This window comes from Eptesicus fuscus, chromosome 25 (assembly GCF_027574615.1).
Source record: "Eptesicus fuscus isolate TK198812 chromosome 25, DD_ASM_mEF_20220401, whole genome shotgun sequence".
NCBI lineage: Eukaryota > Metazoa > Chordata > Mammalia > Chiroptera > Vespertilionidae > Eptesicus > Eptesicus fuscus.
Window position 1 is genome coordinate 3,393,189 of NC_072497.1, and position 22,601 is coordinate 3,415,789.

Consider the following 22,601-nt stretch of genomic DNA (forward strand, 5'->3'; position numbering starts at 1 on the left):
CCCATTCCAACCAGGGCCTGGGGCGGGGGGGGGGTGGGGGTGGGGGGGGAGGAGAAAGTCAGTATGAGACCTCAACCCTCCATCATTTTACTATCCTCCTCCCCTCAGAGTTCTGGGGATTTACGCTCCTGGTCACTTCCTCATATTCAGTCCCCATACTGGGCCCCACCTGTCCCACCTGGACCCTAAATGCCAGCCCAGTCCTCCTCCCTCTGAGCAGGTGGGACTAGCGGAGTCCGGCCTGAGTGGCAGCTGCCCATCCCTGGCATTCCCCGGGCACCTAGGTGTGCTCCCTGGGGTTCCCCTGTACCGTAGTGGCTGGCTCTGACTCTGGCCTTGGCCGGGCTCTGGGCTCGGTCCTTCCAGGGACGCTTCTGGGGTTGTGTCTTCCTCTGGGGCCTGTAGCCACCGAAGCTCCTCGGGCTGCAGGGCCTGGTACCAGGGTGCGGGCCCGCCCTCCGGGGCCAGCACGGGACTGGCAGCCTCCTGGTCAGCCCCGCTGGCCCCTCGGGCCCCCGTCCTGGCCACGGCTGCCGGGAGCTGCAGGAATCGCTGCATCGGGACCAGATCCTGCTCTGGGACGGGATGAGCTGACCAGGGAGGTGGGGACGCCTGTCACTGTACCAGACGGCCCGCCCCCGAAACTCAGAAACCGGACACTGGCGGGGAGAGAGGCTCTGGTTTCCTCTTTGCAGCTCAGAGACAAGGACTGAGGAGGGGAGGAGACTGGCCAGCCTCAATCTCTGAGCAGGAGGCCAGAGGTCGGGGGAGCTGGTTCAGAGGGAGGTTGAGGGGTGCCCTCCTCACCTCCACTCACACCCCAGTGGGACCTCTGCCCCCCAGAACTGCTCTTCAGAAACCTTGCACACCCTTCTTACTCTGACCCAACTTTTGTTGTTGTTGTTAATCCTCACTCGAGGATATTTTTCCATTGATTTTTAGAGAGAGCAGAAAGGAGGGGAGGAGATAGAGAGAAACATCAATGTGAGAGAGAGACATCGATTGGTTGCCTCCTGCATGCGCCCCCACCAGGGCTGGGGATCAAGCCTGCAACCGAGGTACATGCCCTTGACCAGAATCAAATTCGGACCTTTCAGTCTGCAGGCCAACGCTCTATGGACTGAGCCAAACCGGCCAGGGCTTCTTGCCTCTTCTTATCTCACCTCCTGCCCTACCTGGCCGAGGCCTCCCAGGTCATCCCTCCACCTGCTCACTCATACCCTTGCCCTCTGGTCTTCACTATCTCTACCCTGCCAGGAGTGGTTGGCTTTATTCACTGTATTTCAAATTCCGTTAACCTTCCTCAAGTTCCCATGCTCACCTTTGCCTTCGATAAAACCCCTCACAGCTCCCAACATCTAGCTCTCCTCCCCCCTCCCCCTGCCCCCCCACCCCGCCAGGAAGAGCTGGTCCGCCTTGAAACCAGGCCATTCCTCCCACTCAGCTCTAGAAACACGTCCTCCCTCCCCCCGCCCCCCGCCATCACCTAAGGATTTGTGCCTCCTGCCATTCCCTTCAGCCTCTCCCACTCTACTGGCCCTTTCCCATCTGCAGTTAAACTTGCTCGAGGCGCTCTCATCCTAATAAACAAACAAAAATAAAACAGACTATGGAAAACAGTATGGAGTTTACTCAAAAAAATTAAAAATGGAACTTCCGTTTGACCCAGCGATCCCACTTCTGGGATATATATCCTAAAAACCCCAAATCACCAGTCAGAGAGAATATATGCACCCCTATGTTCATAGCAGCGTTATGTACAATAGCTAAGATTTGGAAACAGCCCAGGGCTCATCAGTAGATCAATAGATAAAAAAGCTGTGGGACGTTTACACTGTGGAATACTATGCAGCTGTAAAAAAGAGGGCTCTCTTACCCTTTGGGACAGCATGGATGGACCTAGAAAACATTATGCTAAGTGAAATAAGCCAAACTGAGAAAGCCAAATATCACATGATCTCACTTATTTGTGGAATCTAATGAACGCAACGAACTGACCAACAGATCTTCAGCTCTTACAGGTGTACCGGTTAATAATGTGGATTTTTTTCAATATATGGAGTTACACATATGTTGATATATATGCGATTTGAGATGTATGTCAATACAACAAAATTGACAGCAAGTTTCAAAACTTCGTATGTCAAATTTTCTGAAGGTGTTAACATCATAGATATTTTTATGCCTAAAAATGTCAAATTTCATGCAAAAAAAAAGAGCATTTGCAGGAAGCTTTAATTCATTACTTTATTTTGAAAAAAAGTGCTGCTAAAAGTTATCGTATACTTCGGGAAGCTTATGGTGAACATGCTCCATCTCAAGATACTTGTGAACGCTGGTTTAAACGCTTTAAAAGTGATTATTTTTATGTGGAAGCCAAAGAACGTCCAGGTCAACTGAAAAAGTTTGAAGACCTACAATTACAAGCATTATTGGATGAATATGCGTGTCAAACTCAAAAACAACTTGCAGAGAGATTAACCGTTGCTCCGCAAACCATTTCCAATCATTTACAAGCAATGGGAAAGATTTTAAAGGAAGGAAAATGGTGCCACATCAACTGATTTCCAAAGACAAATGGAAAACCGAAAAGTCATCAATAAAATGTTGCTTCAATGGCACGAAAGAAAGTCTTTTTTGCATCAAATTGTGACTGGCGATGACAAGTGGATTTATTTTGAGAATCCCAAACACACAAAATCATGGGTTGATCCAGGTCAACCATCAACATCGACTGCAAGGCCAAATCACTTCGGAAAGAAGACACTGTTCTGCGTTTGGTGGGATCAGGAAGGTGTGGTGTATTATGAGCTTCTAAAACCAGGGGAAACTGTTAATACTGATCGCTACCGACAACAAATAATCCATTTGAACCACGCTTTGATCGTGAAACGACCAGAATGGGCCAGAAGACACGGCAAAGTAATTTTTCTTCATGATGACACACCATCACACACTTAAAACCAGTTAAAGACACGTTAAAAGATCTTTCCTGGGAAGTATTAACCCACCCCCTGTATTCACCAGACCTCGCTCCTTCAGATTACCACTTGTTCCGATCGATGGCACATGCACTTTCTGAGCAGCACTTCAAAACATACGAAGAAGTGGAAAATTGGGTCTCTGAATGGTTTGCCTCAAAACAAGAAAAGTTCTATTGGGACGGTATCCACAAATTACCTGAAAGATGGGGGAAATGTGTAGCTAGCGATGGAGATTACTTTGAATAAAGCACTTTTGATGTTTCTCTTGAAATTGTCGTGTCTTCTTGGATTAGAAAATCGGCATTATTAACCGGTATACCTGTAAGAGCTGAAGCAGGGAGGCATGGAACAAACTGACATGCCTCGATGTGGGGTTGGGGGGATGAGAAGAGATAAACCAAAGAACATATATACTTATATACGTAGCCTCTGGACAGGGGTAATAGGGTAGGGAAGACCTGGAGGGGTGGGTAGAGGCTGGGAGGAGGGAGAAAAGGGGAGGGGGGAATAGGAGACATCTGTAATATTATCAACAATAAAAAATACATTAAAAAATAAAGGACAAACTTCCCTGAACCTGTGTTCTCCTTCAGAAACTCTTTCCCTCCTTCCCCTTTCCACTGAAACTTCTTTTTAAAAAAAAACATTTTTATTGATTTCAGAGAGGAAGGGAGGAGAGAGATAGAAACATCAATGATGAGAGAGAATCACTGATCGGCTGCCTCCTGCATGCCCCCTACTGGGGATTGAGCCCACAACCCAGGCATGTGCCCTGACCAGGAATCAAACCGTAACTTCCTGGTTCACAGTTCAATGCTCAACCACTGAGCCATGCCGGCCACACCATTCAAACTTCTTGAAAGCAAAGTTCCCGTTCACTGTGTTTTATTCATTCAGCTGCTATTCACTTATCTATCACTTTAATCTGGCTGTAGATGCCGATTAGAATTTAGGACTGAGGGGTCATGATGTCTGCAGCTTACGTGATTCAGCTAAAAACAAGTATGACTAGGTGGCTGGACAAAGCGAATATGGCCCAATGTCAACAATGGTTGAATCGAGGTGAAGGGTGTACACATTATTGCATGACTCATTCAACTTATCGGTAGGTTTAAAATGTTCATAACAGGATGTTGGGGGAGGGAAGAGAGGAACGATCTAGCTCTTCCTCTGACTTTGCCAGAACTGGTCTCCCAGGGCAGGAGGTGGGGAATGAAGCAAGGAGGGGTTGACCTGCTCTTTGTCAAACCAAGGGTCACAAATTCCTTTCCTTGTCTGACTTGACCTCAATGGGCACTGACCATACTGGTCACTTCCTTCTTCTTGAACCCATGTTTTATTTTCCTCCTACCTTTTTTTAAAAATATATATTTTATTGATTTTTTTTACAGAGAGGAAGGGAGAGGGATAGAGAGTTAGAAACATCGATGAGAGAGAAACATCGATCAACTGCCTCCTGCACACCCCCTACTGGGGATGTGCCCGCAACCAAGGTACATGCCCTTGACTGGAATCGAACCTGGGACTCTTCAGTCCCCAGGCTGATGCTCTATCCACTGAGCCAAACCGGTTAGGGCCTTCCTACCTTTTTAAAAAATATATATTTTCATTGTCTTCAGAGAGGAAGGGAAAGGGAGAGAGAGATAGAGACATCAATGATGAGAGAGAACCATTGATCGGCTGCCTCCTGCACTTCCCACACTGGGGATCGAGCCTGCAACCTGGGCATGTGCCCTGACAGGGAATCCCACAGTGACCTCCTGGTTCCTAGGTTGACACTCAACCACTGAGCCACGCCAGCTGGGACCTCCTGCTTTTTGGTTTACTTTCTGTTATCTTGAAACACTGCCCTGCTCTCTGGTCACTCCCAATATCGGTGCCCTAGTTGAACTCATATGCCCTCCCAGGGTTAATCTTCACTTCCTTCTGTGGCCTTAACACAACACACACACACACACACACACACACACACACACACACCTCCTGGAATTCAAATCCTAATATCCAGCTACCAACTCGACTGGAATGTCTTGAGTTTGTAACGTCAGCATGTCCAAAACTGGGCTCAACACTGCTTATAACATCCTTATTTCCAACCACACTGAATAGCACCACCATCTATCTGGCTGCAGGCACTAGTAACCCGAGTATCATCCCTTATCTTCTCCCAGCCCCTTTCTCTCACCTCTTTCCAAATTAATCATCAGGTCCTGGCTTCTGCCTCCTCAAGAACCCTCAAATCCTCCTCTGTCCCTCCCCTATACCAGGCCATCACATATCCTCCTCCCTACTCCAGCACCACCCCCCCTCCCCCACCACACACACACACACACACACACACACACACACACACACACACCTCCTGGAATTCAAATCCTAATATCCAGCTACCAACTCGACTGGAATGTCTTGAGTTTGTAACGTCAGCATGTCCAAAACTGGGCTCAACACTGCTTATAACATCCTTATTTCCAACCACACTGAATAGCACCACCATCTATCTGGCTGCAGGCACTAGTAACCCGAGTATCATCCCTTATCTTCTCCCAGCCCCTTTCTCTCACCTCTTTCCAAATTAATCATCAGGTCCTGGCTTCTGCCTCCTCAAGAACCCTCAAATCCTCTGTCCCTCCCCTATACCAGGCCATCACATATCCTCCTCCCTACTTCAGCACCACCCCCTCCCCCACCACACACACACCCCCACACACACACACACACACACACACACTTATCTCTGGACCAATCCAGCACACCCTTCAATCTCTTCTCCACAGTCCAGCCTGGGATCCTTCTAAAATGCAAATCTGATATCAGTATCGCCCCCCCCCCAAAAAAAAACAAAAAAAACCTTGGCATCTCCCCACCCTCTTTTCTGGTCACTACAATGGTATGCATGGTGGTTTGTATGGGGATTCTGGCCCCACTGTACCTGCACCTACAAAACCTGTGACCTGACTCTCCTTCACCTCCCCACCTTTCGATAAGCTCTTAGGTTGGCCTGTCGCATCCCTCACTCTCCACCCTCCAGGCCAGGGACAAGCTCCTCGGGCCCTCCCCACGGCCCGCACTACACTGAAAACCCTCTGTGCTCCCCTCTAGAGCAACTCGAGGGCCAGGATCGGGTCACGTTCACGGCCGTATTCACAGTGACTAGGACAAGACTCCACACAGTGGGCCCTTATATATGCTTGCTACAGAATTTACGAATAAATGAAGGAAGTAATAAGGTGGGGAGGGGCAGAGGGAAGTTAAGGTGGGGCTGAACTACAGGAGCAGTGCACCAGGTAAGAGATGAGGATGAGAACCTGGGGCTGAGAATGAGGGAAAATGGATTTGTAGGAGGAGCCAGGCCTGGAGGCCCCGAGTCTATACCCCATCGGCTTTCCTCGCCACCTCTGACCCCTCCAGAGTTCTTTTGGAATCAGCCTGCCTTGTGGGAAAAAGGTAGAGAACCTGTAATCCACAAAGCAGAGAAACCCCTGGGGCGGGAGGTCGGCCCAGGAACAGAGGGGGCTGGCCCATCCCCCCACGGCCTCCAACCATGTCACGGGGCCCCAGGTGCGCCCCTGGATGGGGAGCCGGTGTGGGGACTGGGGCGCAGCAGACAGGAGCTGCGGGTTCAGTCGCGTCGCCAGGGTGGGGCCTGGTGCACGGTCGCTGTCCATGGTGCCGGCGCGTCTGCGAGGCCAGGCGCAGGCGCGGACCCGGGAGGCCCCAGCCCCTGCCCACCCTCCGGTCGGTTCCCTCACCGCTTGTAATCGGAGGAGAAGATGCCGCCGCTGGCCGGGTCGTGGCCGTACTCGGGCTCCCCGGGGCCCGCGGAGCCACCCTTGTCCTCATTGTAGGCGGGGGCCACCGACATGGGGTGGCTGGGGCGCGCGGCAGCAGAGAAGGGGGGCGCAGCGGGCGGGCGGGTGGGCGGGCGAGGTCTGTGGCCGTGGCGCGGGGTGCTGTACCCTGCAGGGTGCTGAGGCGCGGGGTGCTGTACCCTGCAGGGTGCTGAGGCGCGGGGTGCTGTACGCTGCAGAGGCCCAGTCACGGAGGCGCAGGGAGTGAGCGATTTATCATCAATCAGGGCCCTGGCGGAGGTTCTTAAAGGCACCGGTGCCCAGCCGCGGGAGGCGTGTCCACGGAGGGTCCGCCCCGCCCCGCCGCTTCGCAAATCCCTCCCTCCCAAGAGGATGGCGCGCGCCCTGAGGGGATGCCTCTCCAGGTCTGCCAGAGGGTTCAGGCTGCTGAACTGAGGCGGCGACTACGTTCTGGGGGTGCAGGCCGCCTTCGCCTGCCCTCTCCCCACCTGGGGACCGGCCTCCAGGGGCTGTGCTGATCACCTACTCAGCGGAAGGAGAGGGGGGCTGAAGAGAAGGCTGTGCCTGAAGGCTGGGGGGGGTGGGGGGGTTAGACCACGGCACCAGAGACTGACCACAGAGACCAAAGACGCCAGGGAAAGAGATGAGGACAAAATAGAGGGGCGGTGAACCCAGATTTCACATTTGGAAAATAGTTTAATGACCATTTCTTGAAGCCTCTGAAGGGCCTGAGGTCAGCCTAGTCCGGAGGCAACTCCGTGTCCAGACACCGAGGAGGGAAGGGAAAGAGAAGCGGCTGGGACAGGGCCTGGTGCAAGCAGATGAAGCCTCCAGCTCAGCTCCCAAGGTTCCAGGCGCCCCAAGGACAGACAACCTGGATCTAGAAGGAAAGGGATGGGATCTGGCTGGGCCTGAGTTTGAGGCACCGGGGTGGCTAGGGGGGTAGCTGGGGTCTCTTGGCTGGGCTTGGGGGAGGAGTTTAGAAGAGCTCCAAACAAGCCTCCAAAGAACATGGCACCCATGAAAGAGAAAAATAAAAGAACGAAAGGACAGAGGAAGAAATCACTAAGAAATTGTGTTTTTTTTTAAAAAAGATAATATGAAGTGATATGAAAAAATAGCAAATACAGTTTCAAAACATAGAAGAGAACTGAAATGCATAAATATGTCACAATATATATTTATAGACTGTATATGAGGCCCCTAGAACCATAAGAAATGCAAAAAAATTCACTGTTAATAACTCATTCTCGAATTGCCCCCCTTAAAAATTAAATTGCCTCCCTGTGGGGCGTGTGCCCCACGTTGGGACCCACTGACCTATAGGCTAGGATGCCTATGTCTCCAAGACCAGAACTGGGGAGCCTGGTGGAAATGGGCGGGGCCCAGGCAGGCGGAGCAGGGCTCCACAGGAAGGTTCCCCGATCGCGGTGGGTTTGACCAGGACCCGGGCAGTGCCTGGAATGAGAGGCTGGGAGGCTGGGGGAGAGATACGGCCCCGGTCTCTGAGCTGTGGGCAGGCCTAGTTTGCTTCTGGGGGATTTGATTCTGTCAGAGGAAAGCTGGCCTTGAGGCCAGTGAGGCCAGTGGGCTGCGCGGGTGCAAGGGTGTGAATTTTGCAGCAACACCGTGGTGAGCTGCAGTTGTTAACAGGCTCTGGAGGCGGGTGAGGCCCTGAGTGGGTAGCTCACCAAGCTAATGGGACTTGGATCCGTTTGCAGGGTGTCCAGGCTGGGCCCCAGGTCGAGCAAAGTGCACTCAGCTGCTTAGTGCACGCAGGTAGAGAGACGGGTCCACGTCCATGGCTTGGTGCAGGCGGCACTCGAGTGCCCTGCGGTCCATGCCACTGCGCCTGCGCAGCACATGCCACAGCGGGTCGGAGCGCAGCAGCGGGCGCTGCCCCTGCTTGGAAACAATGCCTTCGCAGGAGCCCAGGGGCAGGTGCGGCCCGTGCCCACCAGGAGTTTTGCCTGCGGGAATGGCCGGGTGGGTACGGATCACAGCCCGGCTTAGATCATGTGACCCCCGTCCCGAGATCATGCACCCCCATTTCCCAGGACCCGGAGGTGGCTGCCTAAGCGCCTCCTTTCAGAAACCTGCGGCCCCAGCTCGGACCACAGTCTCCCTTCCCCTGTGGCTCCCCCACTGGTGGAGCGGGACGCGGATGGGCAGTCTTCTTTGCAGACCAGGCCCCTGCTTCAGCCGGAAACTCTTACCCTCGAAGTGGATGCTCTCTCCGTGGCCGCAGTGCACACCCACGTGGGCCCCGCACCAGCGTCCCGTGGGGGAAATCAGCCTGAACAGGAAGAGGTCTCCAGGCTCCGGCTCCCTGCCCTCCAATTCCAAGGTCTGGAACTGCTGACCCAGGAAAGCCTCCGAGAGGAAGAATTTAATGGTGCCGACTGCTCTAGTCACGGCCTAGAGGGACCGAGGAGAGGGACCAGGAGTTTGCACGGGCCACCTCCTCCCACTAGGCATCTGGTTAGATGATCTGCCCAGGGTTCAGGGAGTCCTGGCTCGGGGATAGGCCCAGGGTGAATGTCCTCACTCCCCCACACCTGCCTTCTGTGCCGGACATGACGGATAAATCCTGCCTCGAGCCACCCCTGAGAACCCCTCAGTTTCCAGCAATTGGGACCTCCTCTTCAGCCAAGTCTTCCTCTCATCTCCAATTCCAGCTACCCCATTATCTTCCCCTCCTCTGTTCCCGGACCCCCCTCCCCAACCATCTCCCATCTTGCTATTCCCTGGAGGAGACACCACAGACAGCGTCAGCTGATACCTGGGGTGACAGATGTCCTGAAGGAACAGAAACCACAGAGAGATCTGCCCACCGGATAGGCACGCCTCCCAAGGGTGAGTGGGAAAGACCCCTCCAACCAATCTCAACAGAAAACATCTAGTGAGCAGTTCTCATTTTATCCTTAATATAATCCCTTTGATGAGTACAGTAGCCCATTTTCAGGATAAGGAAACAGGCTCAGAGGTTGCCAGGAAGTACTCAGTATGTGTCTTATGCCCTTTATACTAAACACCAGTCACCTCTTACCTTCTCTTCCTCTATAGGAAGTGAGAACGCATTTAGATCGAATTTCCCCTGTCTTTACTGAGGGCTTCTGGGACTTGCTGGGAGGGCCTCACTCCCTGGGCTGGGCCAGACCTTAGGTCTCAGCCTGGGCGAGGGTGACAGAAGGGCCAGTTGGGCATGAGCTCAGGCAGAGGAGCTGAGAGAAGGCAGTGACCCGCCAGCCCTACATCTCTGGGTGTCTTCGTCGGAAGGGAGTAGGTTGACTTGGGTGGGAAGGACCCACACAGAAATGAGGAGCAGGGCCGCCCACGTGCACAATGCAGAGTGCCAACCGCTACGTTCCTCCCATCCCTGACGCCCTCGTTCCCGCTGGCCCCAGTCCACAGGATCCTCCACTTATTACTGGGTGCGTCTCATTTTCCCACACGGAGCTGTGGGAGATCAGGTGACCAACTCCTCCCAGGTGGCCTTGGGACTTTCCAGGTTTTAAAGTAGCAAGTCCCACATCCTGGGAACCCAGGGAAACCTGGACGGTAGCTCAGCCGAGGCTCAGGTTTCCTGGCGTCCATCTCCCTTGACCTCAGGAGACCACACACAGGGAGGACCTAGTCTGTGCAGGCCTGTGGCCATGCTCTTCTGCACGCCACCTTGGTTCCTGCTTCCCTGGCCCCCCTCCCCCCGCCCCGTGCCCACGGGGTGAAGCAGCAGTCAGAGCTGTGGGAGAGGGTGAACTGTCCTGGCACCTGTGGGGGCAGCGGGCACCCTACCTGGGCAGAGGACAAGCTGAGGGCATCTGGTCCACTTTCCCGGGAGGAGAAGCTCATCTAAGGAGGAAAAAAAACAACAGCTGTCACATCTGGCTGCGCTGGAGTGAGGTCCAGGCTGCGCCCCTCCTGCCTCTCCCCTCAGGCTGGGACTTCTGCGTGGCTGTGCGTGTGATACACCCATGAGTCTGTGCTGCAATATTGAACACAGGACTGGTAGACCCTAGTCCTGGCTAAGCCACTTTTTTACATAAGACATCTTGTTCCCTCTGGGCCTCAGCTTCCTCATCTGTGCGCTGGGGCTAATAAGCCTAAAGGCTGGGCACCAATGAGAGCGCTTTGTGAGCTGGACAAGGGGAAACGGGCCAGGTTGGTTTATCTGTGGTTTGCTCCTGAGTGCGCAGAGTTGGGCATCAGGGGAGGGTGTGGGGAGAGAAGGCATCTTCTCGGCTCAGAGGAGAACAATGGGCCCTCAGAGGCTGGCTGCCTCCCTGTGACCCCTGCCCCTGAATCTCAGGGAATCACCCAGCTGGAAAGGCCCTGGCTCTCCCGCTGCTAGTTTCCCGGGTGGGGGGAAGGGGGAGGTACTCCGGCCAGCAGCAGCCAGGCCCCTGGACTCAGTCAGGGTCCGGGGGAGAAGATGCCCATTCAGATAGTGGATCTAGGTCCGATGTGTTGCTCCATCCATAACGATGACACTGCGCTACAACCATTTAACCCTAACAACGTCACGAAAGGTACTGTTGCTGTCATTCCCGCTTTCCACATGGGGAAACTGAGGCTAGCAGAGGCTGCCAATGTTACAAGCTAGTAAGTGGAGGCACCAGGATTCGGGTCCAGACAGCCTGGCTCCAGTGCCCATGATCCTGACCTAACCGCTGTCCAGTACCGCCTCTCCCCGCTGCCAGCCAATGAGTGCTGCCCTCCCCCAGACCCCACCACCGGGAGGCACTGACCCCTGTGCCCTTCCCGCCCTGGGGAAACCTCTCCCCTTGGCTTTGAGCGACAGGAAAAGGAGCAAGGCCGGGAGCTACGAGCAAGAACCCAGGGAGAGACATCCCCACCTCCGGGCACCAGACTGAGGATGCTGCCCACCCTACCAGGGCCCCTTGCCAGAGGCCCGAGTTCTTTCTCCTCGCCCCGATGCCTTCAGAACAGAGTGGTTGGGTAGCCCTGAGACTGGGGGGCGGGGGTGGCAGGCAGTCTCCGGGATCCAGGACCCTCTCCTTCCCCCATGGAGCTCTGCAGGACCTCAACCTGGGTCCCTAACACAGGTCTTGTGGGGCTTTCTTGGCAGCCCCGGGCTCTGTGCCTGTGCTCTGACCCCAATTTCCAGCCCCTCCCGTCCCATTTCAGTCTCATCCCCGGACAAAGGGTTCCTCTGTGAGAGGCAAGGTTTTGGGGTCAGTGCTCCCTGCCCGGCCGGCCACCTTCAGTTAGAACAAGGGCTGGGGCAGCCCTAGCTGGTGTTGCTCAGTGGATAGAACATCGGCCTGCGGACTGAAGGGTCCCGAGTTCGATTCTGGTCAAGGGCACATGCCTGGGTTGTAGGCTCAATACCCAGTGAGGGCGTACAGGAGGCAGCCGATCAATGTTTCTCTCTCTCTCTCTCTCTCTCTGAAATCAATAAAATATATTAAATAACTAAATGAATAAGTAAGAAAAAGGGCTGGGGCCGAGCAGGCCCTTCCCATGAGCCCCCAGCACACTCTGGGCGGCCTTTCCTTCCCTTACAAAGCCTCTGGTCAGAGCGGTCCCATCTGCAGCCCAGCCCGAGCCCAAGCAAGCTCACCTTGCAGCAGCCTCGCTCCACACTTTGCTAGGTGCTCTCCTTCTGTGGCCAGAGCAGGGAGGACGAGCGGTCCCGTCCGCCCCTTAGGCAGATAAGGGAGCCAAGCAGGACGCCCGGAGGGCCTGTTCTGAGTATCAAAGGCTAGGCCAGTCTGGTGGCAGCCAGTTACCGGGAGGCTAGGGTTTGGAGTGGGTAACTGGTACCTCACCCACCCTCCGCTCCCTCCTCCTGGTGTTCAGCTCCTGCCCCGTGCTTGCTTGTGCCTGCCCTGCCCCTTGTGCCTGCTCTCTGAAGGGGTCCTTCTCACCTCACTGGCCTCCTCAGGGGACTCAACTGCCACACCCACCATATACCACATCATACAATGTAGTTCTCTCTATATATAATATAGTTCTCATCATATAACTGAATTCTCTATTCCGCCTTAATAGAGCAAATAATTCTAAATTTAAATTTTTTCAGACTATAGAAAAAAATAACTCCTTAATTTAAGGGATCTAGTATAATTTCAAATACGCATGTCTGATTAACACAGCTCCAAAAAACCCTACACATCAAGCTCACTCATAAAAGATACATTGTATGTCAGAATGGCTATCATCAACAAACGACAAGTGCTGGCGAGGATGTGGAGAAAAAGGAACCCTCGTGAACTGCTGGTGGGAATGCAGACTGGTGCAGCCACTATGGAAGACAGTATGGAGTTTCCTCAAAAAATTAAAAATGGAACCATTTGACCCAGTGATCCCACTTCTAGGAATATATCCCAAGAACTCAGAAACACCAATCAGAAAGGGTATGTGCACCCTCTGTTCATAGCAGCACAATTCACAATAGCTAAGATTTGGAAACAGCCTAAGTGCCCATCAGCAGATGAGTGGATTAAAAAACTGTGGTACAGCTACACAATGGAATGCTATGCTGCTGTAAAAAAGAAGGAACTCTTACCACTCGCAATAGCATTGATGGACACGGAGAGCGATATGCTAAGCGGAATAAGCCAGTTGGAGAAAAGTAAATATCACATGATCTCACTTATTTGTGGAATATAATGAACATAAACTGATGAACAAAAATATATCCAGAGACAGAGAAGCTTCAAATAGACCGTCCAACCTCAGAGGGAAGGCAGGGGTAAGAGATCAACCAAAGGACTTGTATGCACACTTGTGTGTGGGGGTAAGAGATCAACCAAAGGACTTGTATGCATGCATATAAGCATAACCAATAGACACAAACACCAGGGGGGGTGAGGGCATGTGCTGGGAGGTGGGAGTGGCCGGGGAGAGGTCAATGGGGGGAAAAAGAGACATATGTAATAATTAATAAGGAGTAAAAAGATACATTCCAAATAAAATGCCAATAAATGGTACCCAAAAGTGTATCAAAAGAATAATAATACTTTGACCAAACAGAGTTGTTTGGAGATGCTATCAGTATTTTAAAAGACACCATATCGCCCGGCTGGAATGGGTCAGTGGCTGAGCATCAACCTATGAACCAAGAGGCCACAGTTCAATTCCCAGTCAGGGCACATGCCTGGGTTGCGGGCTTGATCTCCAGTGTGGGGAGTGTAGGAGGCAGCTGATCCATGATCCTCTCTCATCATTGATGCTTCTATCTCCCTCTCCCTCTCCCTTCCTCTCTGAAATCAATAAAAATATATTTTAAAAAAATAGCCGAAACCGGTTTGGCTCAATGGATAGAGCATCGGCCTGCGGACTGCAAGGTCCCAGGTTCGATTCCGGTCAAGGGCATGTACCTTGGTTGCGGGCACATCCCCAGTAGGGGGTGTGCAAGAGGCAGCTGATCGATGTTTCTCTCTCATCGATGTTTCTAACTTTCTATCCCTCTCCCTTCAAAAAAAAAAAAAAATATAAATATATATATATATATTTTAAAAAAAATAAAAGGCACCATATCAAAATGTTTATTATTTGGTGATAAAGTGCTATCTTTAAAACACTGGATTTTCCCATTCTGGAACAGAAAGCTACATTTACTTGAGTTTTCAAAACCTTTCAATAATATTTCCTATTTCCCATAAAAGTATTGTACATCTTTTGTTCAGTATATACATTTCTGCCTTTTAACAAGTTGCTGTTTATCTATTCCCATTTTGCTAAGTGTTTTATTTTAAATGAGATATTGAATTTTTTCAGGAAACACCCTATCAGTTGAGATGACCATATAGTTTAAAATCTCTTAACTGCTAATACAATGATTTACATCAACAGATTTTCTAATGTTCTATCTTTGCTGGGATCAACACTTTCTTGTTCCAGATGGAATGCAGGATTAACTTGTTAATATTTTATTTTAGAGCTTTGTATCTATGTGCTTTGTGTCTAGTTTTTTCTTGGGCTATTTTTGTTAGATTTTAGCAGTAAGGGGATGTTAATGTTATAAAATAAGTTGAACAACACTCCCCTCCACCCCAATGCTATATATAGCACAACTTCCATCACAGAAAAATTGACAAGTCAAAATAATGTGGCTTGATAGCCGCGTCCTAGGAATAAGGGACAGCATGAGCAGGCACTATAGGGTTGAAGAGTAACACTAAGTAGGTTTGGCTTAAGCTGCTAATTAACCTTCAAAGTACAACTCCACTGCCCAAATACTGATTTACTCCTCACTTTATTTTTTAAATAATATTTTTATTGATTTCAGAGAGGAAGGGAGAGGGAGAAATAGAAACATCAAAGATGAGAGAATCATGGATCGGCTGCCTCCTGCACGCCTCCTACTGGGGATCGAGCCCGCAACCCGGGCATGAGCCCTTGACCGGAATCAAACTTGGGACCTTTCAGTCTGCAGGCTGACACCCTATCCACTGAACTAAACCAGCTAGGGCTACTCCTCGTTTTACATAGAGAATAAGATCTTTCTTATTTATCTTATTTTACATCTCAACCTGGGCTTCCTTGTCTGTGACGTTCCTTTGCCTGGAATGCTGTGATAGCACACCCAAATCCTACCCACCTATCAAGGAAAGAGCCCAAATGTCCACAAAAACTTCTCAGATCCAATCGAGCTACGTCTGAATTCACTTGCACTACAACAACCATTTATTGTCGACTGTTGTCTTGCCTACTTAAGCTCTTGACACCTGTACTGGGCTGGGCAGTGTCACCCCAAAAACTCATGTCCTCCTCGAACCTCGGAATGTGACTTCACCTTGGAAATAGGGTCACCGCAGATGTACTTAGTGAAGGCAGGTCATACTGGAGTAGAGTGGGCCCTCGACCCGAGAGGACGGGTGTCCTTTCAGGAGAAGAGACACAGGGAGGGAGGGGCACAGAGTGAAGAGGCCCGAGTGAAGTGGTTGCAAGGTCAAGAACGCCAAGGATTGCTGGGCACCACCAGAAACTAGCAGGAGGCAAAGACAGGATTTACCCGGTTGCAGGGGAAGCGGGATCCTGCCAACACCTTCTTTTCGGATTTCTAGCCTCTGGACCTGTGAGAGAACAAATATCTGTTGTTTAGGCCACCGGGCTTGTGACACTGCCTTAGGAAACTAAAACAAGGACTATGATGATTTCTAATTGGTCTGCCTGGCCCCACAATAGAGTGCAGGGCTACGTAGGTGCTATGTGAAACCAGACAACCGATGGGTCCGGGCTGCCTGTCACTACGTGAGCCAATGAAGCAGAGACGGGGTTGCATCAAATACGAGTGTTTATTCCAATGTTGCTGGCAGTATGGGAGAGCAGCAGATCATCCACAAAAATCTGCTCTGCCTCTCCCTGTAAGCCAGCTGCTTCTATGGGGGAGAAGAACAGAGATTATACGGGAAAGTAGGCACGGTATAAACATGAGAGGTTACAAGTCATGTGGGCCTGGGGGTGGGGGTCGCAGAGGGCAGGTGCCTGTGGGCCCCCGGGGACCAGATTACAGGCAATAGGGACTGGGGATTGTAATGAGCAGGTGCCTCTAGGACTAGATTGTTTCAGCCCGAGGTTATACATCTTTCTATAACAACAGGCAGTTCTTGGGACGGGAGGATGGACTGCATTCCCATGTCAGCTCCCCTGTAACGGGGCGTGCCAATCCCAGCCAGATTAGACTGTGCTTTCTTTAATCAGAACAGAATCATCACGGTGAACAGGGCATGATTAATGTTTATTTTATTTTTTATATCTAACTAGAGGCCTGGTGCATGAAATTTGTGCACTGGAGGGTTGGGGGAGGGGCGTGGTCCCTCAGCCCTGCGCCCTCCCCCAGTCAGTCAGACGTCCTTAGGGCTGCTGTGGAGGCGGGAGAGGGCTCCTGCCCCAGCTCCCCGCCTCCACCCCACACTCACCAGCCAGCGAGCCCCGCTTCTGGCTGAGCCGTGCTTCCCCTGTGGGAGCGCACTGACCACCAGGGGCAGCTCCTGCATCTGTTGAGCATCTGCCCCCTGTTGGTCAGTGTGCATCATAGCCACCAGTCATTCCCTTCTGCCGATTTGCATATTAGCCTTTTATTACGTAGGAAGGAGGATAGCTAGTCCCCAATATTGTATTTCTGCCCCCCAACATATGTAGCCCCTCCCTTGGCAAAGGGACAAGTGAGCCACCAGCAGAAACACCTGGCGCTTAGAGGCGCCTGCTGACACAATGCACAGGCAATGGCCAGTCAGTAAGGGATGGACATTCTTTTTTTTTTTTTTTTTAATCCTCACCCGAAAATATTCCTTCCATTAATTCTGAGAGAGTGGAAGGGGGGTGGGGGGGGAGGAAGAGAGAGAGAGAAAGAAACATCCACGTTGAGACACATCTCATTGGTTGCCTCCCACACGCGCCCCAACCAGGGTATGCATCCTGCAACCCAGGCAAGTGCCCTTGACCGGGCATCCAACCCGCGACCCCTCGGTGCGGTGCGCGGGCCGGCGGCGTTCTTACCACTGAGCGCACCGGCCAGTGGTGGGCATTCTCACAGCAGCAGCACGTGGGGCGACACGACACACAAAACACAGAGAAACTAAACGCACGGGGGTAGGCGGAGCTCAGCCAGACACGGGCCGCCGAGGGGAGGCAGCCCCGAGAGGCTGAGGGCGTTCGGAGGCGACGGAGTCTCCAAGCCGCTCTGCCGCGCCCCGCGGAAGGGCTCCCGGCCCTCTCCCCACGCCTCGCACCCCGCGACATGACCTCCTGTCCGGCTGTCCCTCTGTCCGAACCCCAGGAGGGGCGGGTGACACTGGCGGGCCGCGGAAACAGCGCCTCCCGCCTCATCCCTTCGGAGTCCGCGCGCCCGCGTCGCGTCCTCTACGTCATCACGCTGTTGCGGGGGGCGGGACTTCCGCCCCACGCCCCGGAAGTCGGGGAGGACTCTTTTCCGGGGTAAAGAAACTGGACTTGGGGTGGAGGTCAGGTACCGGAGGGCTGTCTACGTCTGTCGCGTAGAGTCAGGCCGCTCTCTGGCCACTCGGCGGGGCGGGTTTCAGGGGGTGCGGCGGGGACCCCGAGTTTAGGGGAGGGTTTGGCGACCCCAGCGAGCGTCCTAACTCATCCTAACGCATTGTGCTCAGCTGTCTCGCCCTCTTTTGGAAAAACGAGCGGGTAGCGGTGGTGGGGAGAGACGTGGAAGGGAGAAGTACACAAAGTTTAATTTTAAAAATTCAGTTGGTGAGCTTCATGTCGGGGACACCCTGTGTCGCGTAAGGGAGGTAACGGGAGGGCCCGCCGGGACCCAGATAGTCTGACTCTGTGACCTCTCGAGGCATCGGCATCTGTTGCATTAATTTGGACAAGGAAGAGGAGGTCCATTCCAGGTGCCTGGGGAGTCTGTGGCTGGTTTCTAAACTGTACGTTGTCCATAAGACGGTGTCCGGTATCTTATACCTTGTCCTTAGCTCTAACCTTACTTTTGGAGAGTGCTTCTCTTGTGTGTGTGTGTTTTATTTATTTTTTAAAAAATATATTTTATTGATTTTTTACAGAGAGGAAGAGAGAGGGATAGAGAGTTAGAAACATCGATGAGAGAGAAACATCGATCAGCCGCCTCTTGCAACCACGGTACATGCCCTTGACGGGAATCGAACCTGGGACCCTTCAGTCCGCAGGCTGAGGCTCTATCCACTGAGCCAAACCGGTTTCAGCAGTGTGTGTGTGTGTGTGTGTGTGTGTGTGTGTGTGTGTGTGTGTGTGTTGTGTGTTTTGTTTAAATCTCACGGTCCCTCTCCCCTTAACTGGATGGGATATGAAAGGAAGTCCGAGGGTAGGAACCTTTCTCAGTGGCAGGGTGGTAGGACAGGTTTACCAAGAAGTAATGTATATGCTCAGTAAATCCGTTCCAAAAAACTAAGTTCCTGCTTTGTTAGAAAGCACTCTGGGGGTGCCCAGCTGGCATGGCTCGTTGACCTAATGAACTAGGAGGTCACGGTTCGATTCCTAGTCAGGGCACATGCCCGGGTTGCAGGCTCCATCCCTAGTGTGGGGCCTGCAGGAAGCAGCTGATCCATGATTCTCTATCATCATTGATGTTTCTATCTCTCTCCCTCTCCTTTCCTCGCTGAAATAAATATAAATATATATATATATATACATATTTAAAGCACACTGGGGTCTAGCTGGTTTTGCTCAATGGATAGAGCGTCAGCCTGTGGACTGAAGGGTCCCTGGTTCAGTTCCAGTCAAGGGCACATGCCTGGGTTGCGGGGCTCGATCCCCAGTAGGGGGCGTGCAAGAGGCAGCCAATCAATGATTGTCTCTCATCATTGTTTCTAGCTCTCTCTCCCTCTCCATTCCTCTCTGAAATCAATTTATATATACATACACACATATATACACATATATATATTTATTTTTTTTTTAAAGCACACTGGGGAAACCTCAAATTTGTTTGGTGGATGCATTGTATTTCCCAGTGGATGCATTATATTCTTGCCTCCGATCCAGTCTGTTTGAATCTAACAGCATCTCCTACACTCCTTTCAAAGGAGAGACTCACATGTAGGCTTAGGAATGAGCATGAGGGGCAGCAAGATTAGAGTCCAAGTTCATACTACAAAGAAAAGATGCCGCCTGGCTGGAATTTTCTTTCCAAATCCTAAATTCTTTATCTTGCATTTAGATTCATTAACCATTGATTGCAGCGAAGCAGGCATATATAAGAGTTCAGGTCTCTTAAATAAGCTTGAAAAGGATAGATGGCCATTCCATTAAAATCTTGACATGCTAGGACAGTGTTTTAAAAGCTGGACTTGGTCGTGTTCTTCTGGAGACTAAGAAAACAGAGTCCTTGAAGTCAAGCTGACTCAGCTTTTAGCCTCCTAAATTAAAAGGTAGATGGAACAGGTCTTGTTTGCAAAGTAAATTCGAGACCTACTGATCTACCAACAGCGATTATGCACTTTCCATGGATAGACACCCACATGCCCATGCAGTTTCTCTGCTTCAGAAATATTTTATTGGATGTGTACAAGTGATTACATGTCATTTGAACCTGCAGGAAGTCACTATTAGCATACACTTTTCCAAATAAAAGGTAATTTAATTATACCAGAAACCAATGTCATTTTATGTGCCAAGTCTAACTAACTTTCCAATCCCAGGTCATAAGGGTGCCTTACATTCTGAACCACTAAGCCCATGTTAGTTTATTACCAAGATTCTGTGCATTCCCCCCCCCCCCCCATATATTCTTTCCCTTTTGTTGATGGAAGCCAAAGCTTATGTTAATAACTACTCAGGAGTTATAAAGTGATAGAGGTAAAGCCAAAAAAAGAACAGATTTTGATGTCTTTTGTTTTAACTACCCAGTGTCAGGAATTGTGGCTAGTGGTCTGGCTTTTTTTTTTTTTAATCTTTTTTTTTTTTTTTTTAACAGGTTGCAGGTGAACATGGCCTTGAGGTAAATCCTGCCCCTTGTTGAAGTCTAGTTTCAGCAGATTATTTCTGGCTAACGTGGAATTGGAATATTTTATAAGAAACTCAAGTTTTATTTGCTTCTGTCCTAGACTTAATTTTTCTTCTTGTAGAAGATGAGAACCAGTTTAAACAGAAATTCTTTATGGTAAATAATTATGATGCTTAAATTAAATGGATTTTAAATGTCAAAGCCACTTGTAGATGGTTTTATTCTTGGTCAAATAAAAAGTTACTAAATTCTAGGTGTCAAGGTTTTATCCATTTTAACCATGTTCACATTGTTTGTGAAGTACACCATAAAGCCGACAAGAACCCTGAATTCAACCCAACCTTATCTGTGATATCCTTCTTCTTACTCCATAGTTTCTGTTGCAGTAGCTGAGAACATTTTTCAGTATACACATAATCTATATATATATATACTAGAGGCCTGGTGCACAAAATTTGTGCCCGGGGGGGGGGGGGGGCGGGCTGGTCCCTCAGCTCAGCCTACACCCTCTCCAATCTAGAACCCCTCAAGGGATGTCCGAATGCCCGTTTAAGCCCGATCTAGGATCATCCCTCTCACAATCCAGGACTGCTGGCTCCCAACTGCTCGCCTGCCTGCCTTCCTGATTGCCCTTGACCTGCCAGCCAGCCTGATCACCCCTTAACCACTCCCCTGCCAGCCTGATTAATGCCTAACTGCTCCCCTGGCCGCCTGATTGCCCATAACTGCCCTCCCCTGCAGGCCTGGTCTCCCCTAACTGCCCTCTCCTGAAAGCCTAGTCACCCCTAACTGCCCTTCCCCCCCAACTGCCCTCCCTCGCAGGTTTGGTCCCTCCCAACTGTCCTTCCCTGCTGGCTTGATCGCCCCCAACTGCCCTCCCTTGCAGGCCTGGTCCCTCCCCTGCTGGCCATCTTGTGTCCACATGAGGGCAGCCATCTTGTGTGTTAGAGTGATGGTCAATCTGCATATTACTCTTTTATTAGATAGGATATATTAGTAAAAGACTAAGCGACTGGCCAACCGGCCAGTAGGTATGACGCGCACTGACCACCAGGGGGCAGACGCTGAACGCAGGAGCTGCTGAGTGACAGCAACTTTGCAGAGTGCCCTCTTGCACTCCAGGACCCCTCGGGGGATGTCGGAGAGCTGGTTTCGCCCAAACCCCGCAGGTCAGGCTGAGGGACCCCACCTGCTAGAGGGACCCCGCTCACTCCTCAGAAGCCCTTTCAGCCGTGGCCCAGCCCCAGGTACAGCTGGCCAGGGAGGGACCACAGACCACGGGAGGTTGGCTCCAGGGTGTGTCTGACCTGTCTTGCCCCACCCCACTGGCCACCTTCTAATTAATTTCCTTTCAATGTGCACGAATCCATGCACCGGGCCACTAGTTGTAATTGTTGACAGCTTGAAGCATCTCTGTGCTTATATGGGCTGTACCTTCCATGTTTTAAGGTAGTGATCCACCTTGGCAGGGCAGGTGTGTGTGTGTGTGTGTGTGTATGTGTGTGTGTGTGTAAAGGTGAATTGTTAATTCAGGAATCTGAGCTGCTGTTTATAACAAGAGGCAGAGTTGAGACAGATGAGAGGTGTTCACTGTGTCCGACTCTGAGCGAGCTGGAAAATACGAATGTCTTAGAGTGAGAGATTTTTAAGTTAACACAAAATCTTAAGTAATGAGGTGAGGGACTGTCGTTCAGAGAGGCATCCATGGGGCACTAAATTGCTTCTGAGAATTGCTTCACAAAAAGAAGCATCTACTCTGCATCTTGACTCATAAGCTTGAAAATGCTGTGTGTGCAGCCCTAACCGGTTTGGCTCAGTGGATAGAGCGTCGGCCTAACGACTGAAGGGTCCCAGGTTCGATTCCGGTCAAGGGCATGTACCTTGGTTGCGGGCACATCCCCAGTAGGGGGTGTGCAGGAGGCAGCTGATCGATGTTTCTCTCACATCGATGTTTCTAACTCTTTATCCCTCTCCCTTCCTCTCTGTAAAAAATCAATAAAATATTAAAAAAGAAAAAAAAAAGAAAATGCTGCGTGTGCAAAGCTTTCAGTAGCAACCAGAGAACCAGGAATGCAGCCAGTGGGGCCGGGCACGGAGGTCAGAGAGCGGCATGAGAGCAGCGAGGCAGGATGCCCCAGAGCCGCTGGCTGGGGACCACTGCTGCCATCAGGCTCAGCTGTGCCCGCTGGTGGGCTGAAGTTCTCTTATAAGAAACTGTGCATTTGCTATATGCCACACGCGGCTAGGCGCTCTCACATTTGTCACGAAACCTCCCAATCCTATGAGACAAGCATGTATTCTTTTTCTTTGTTTAAAAGGAAACATGCGCCGAAACCGGTTTGGCTCAATGGATAGAGCGTCGGCCTGCGGACTGAAAGG

At 51.2% G+C, this 22,601-nt stretch overlaps 1 protein-coding gene, 2 long non-coding RNA genes and 1 other non-coding gene across 6 annotated transcripts in view; 2 read left to right on the forward strand and 2 right to left on the reverse strand.

Annotated features, from left to right (window-relative positions):
• AP3B2 (adaptor related protein complex 3 subunit beta 2) overlaps positions 1-6,849 on the reverse strand; it is a 30,249-nt gene extending 23,400 nt beyond the window's left edge. The window contains exon 1 of one of the 2 annotated variants that reach the window (XM_054713197.1): positions 6,737-6,849. In XM_054713197.1, coding sequence (XP_054569172.1) covers positions 6,737-6,849 — 113 coding nt within the window. Of the gene's footprint in view, positions 1-310; positions 559-6,736 lie in introns of those variants that run through there. The other variant, XM_054713196.1, reaches the window with a different exon arrangement.
• A 3,746-nt stretch (positions 6,850-10,595) lies between these two features.
• Positions 10,596-17,600, reverse strand: LOC103303563 (uncharacterized). Its single transcript, XR_008555394.1, has 3 exons — positions 17,513-17,600; positions 15,780-15,840; positions 10,596-10,648 (listed from the first exon to the last, which is right to left on the reverse strand). It is a non-coding gene; the product is annotated as an uncharacterized LOC103303563 (long non-coding RNA).
• A 98-nt stretch (positions 17,601-17,698) lies between these two features.
• Positions 17,699-20,473, forward strand: LOC129148332 (uncharacterized). Of its 2 annotated transcripts, XR_008555388.1 has the most exons (3): positions 17,699-17,730; positions 17,987-18,168; positions 20,193-20,473. It is a non-coding gene; the product is annotated as an uncharacterized LOC129148332 (long non-coding RNA). The 2 variants fall into 2 exon arrangements; XR_008555387.1 differs by lacking the exon at positions 17,699-17,730 and having other exon boundaries at positions 17,742-18,168.
• On the forward strand, positions 19,581-19,707 carry LOC129148416 (small Cajal body-specific RNA 15). The gene has a single exon (XR_008555440.1). It is a non-coding gene; the product is annotated as a small Cajal body-specific RNA 15 (non-coding RNA).
• Positions 20,474-22,601: the final 2,128 nt, after the last annotated feature.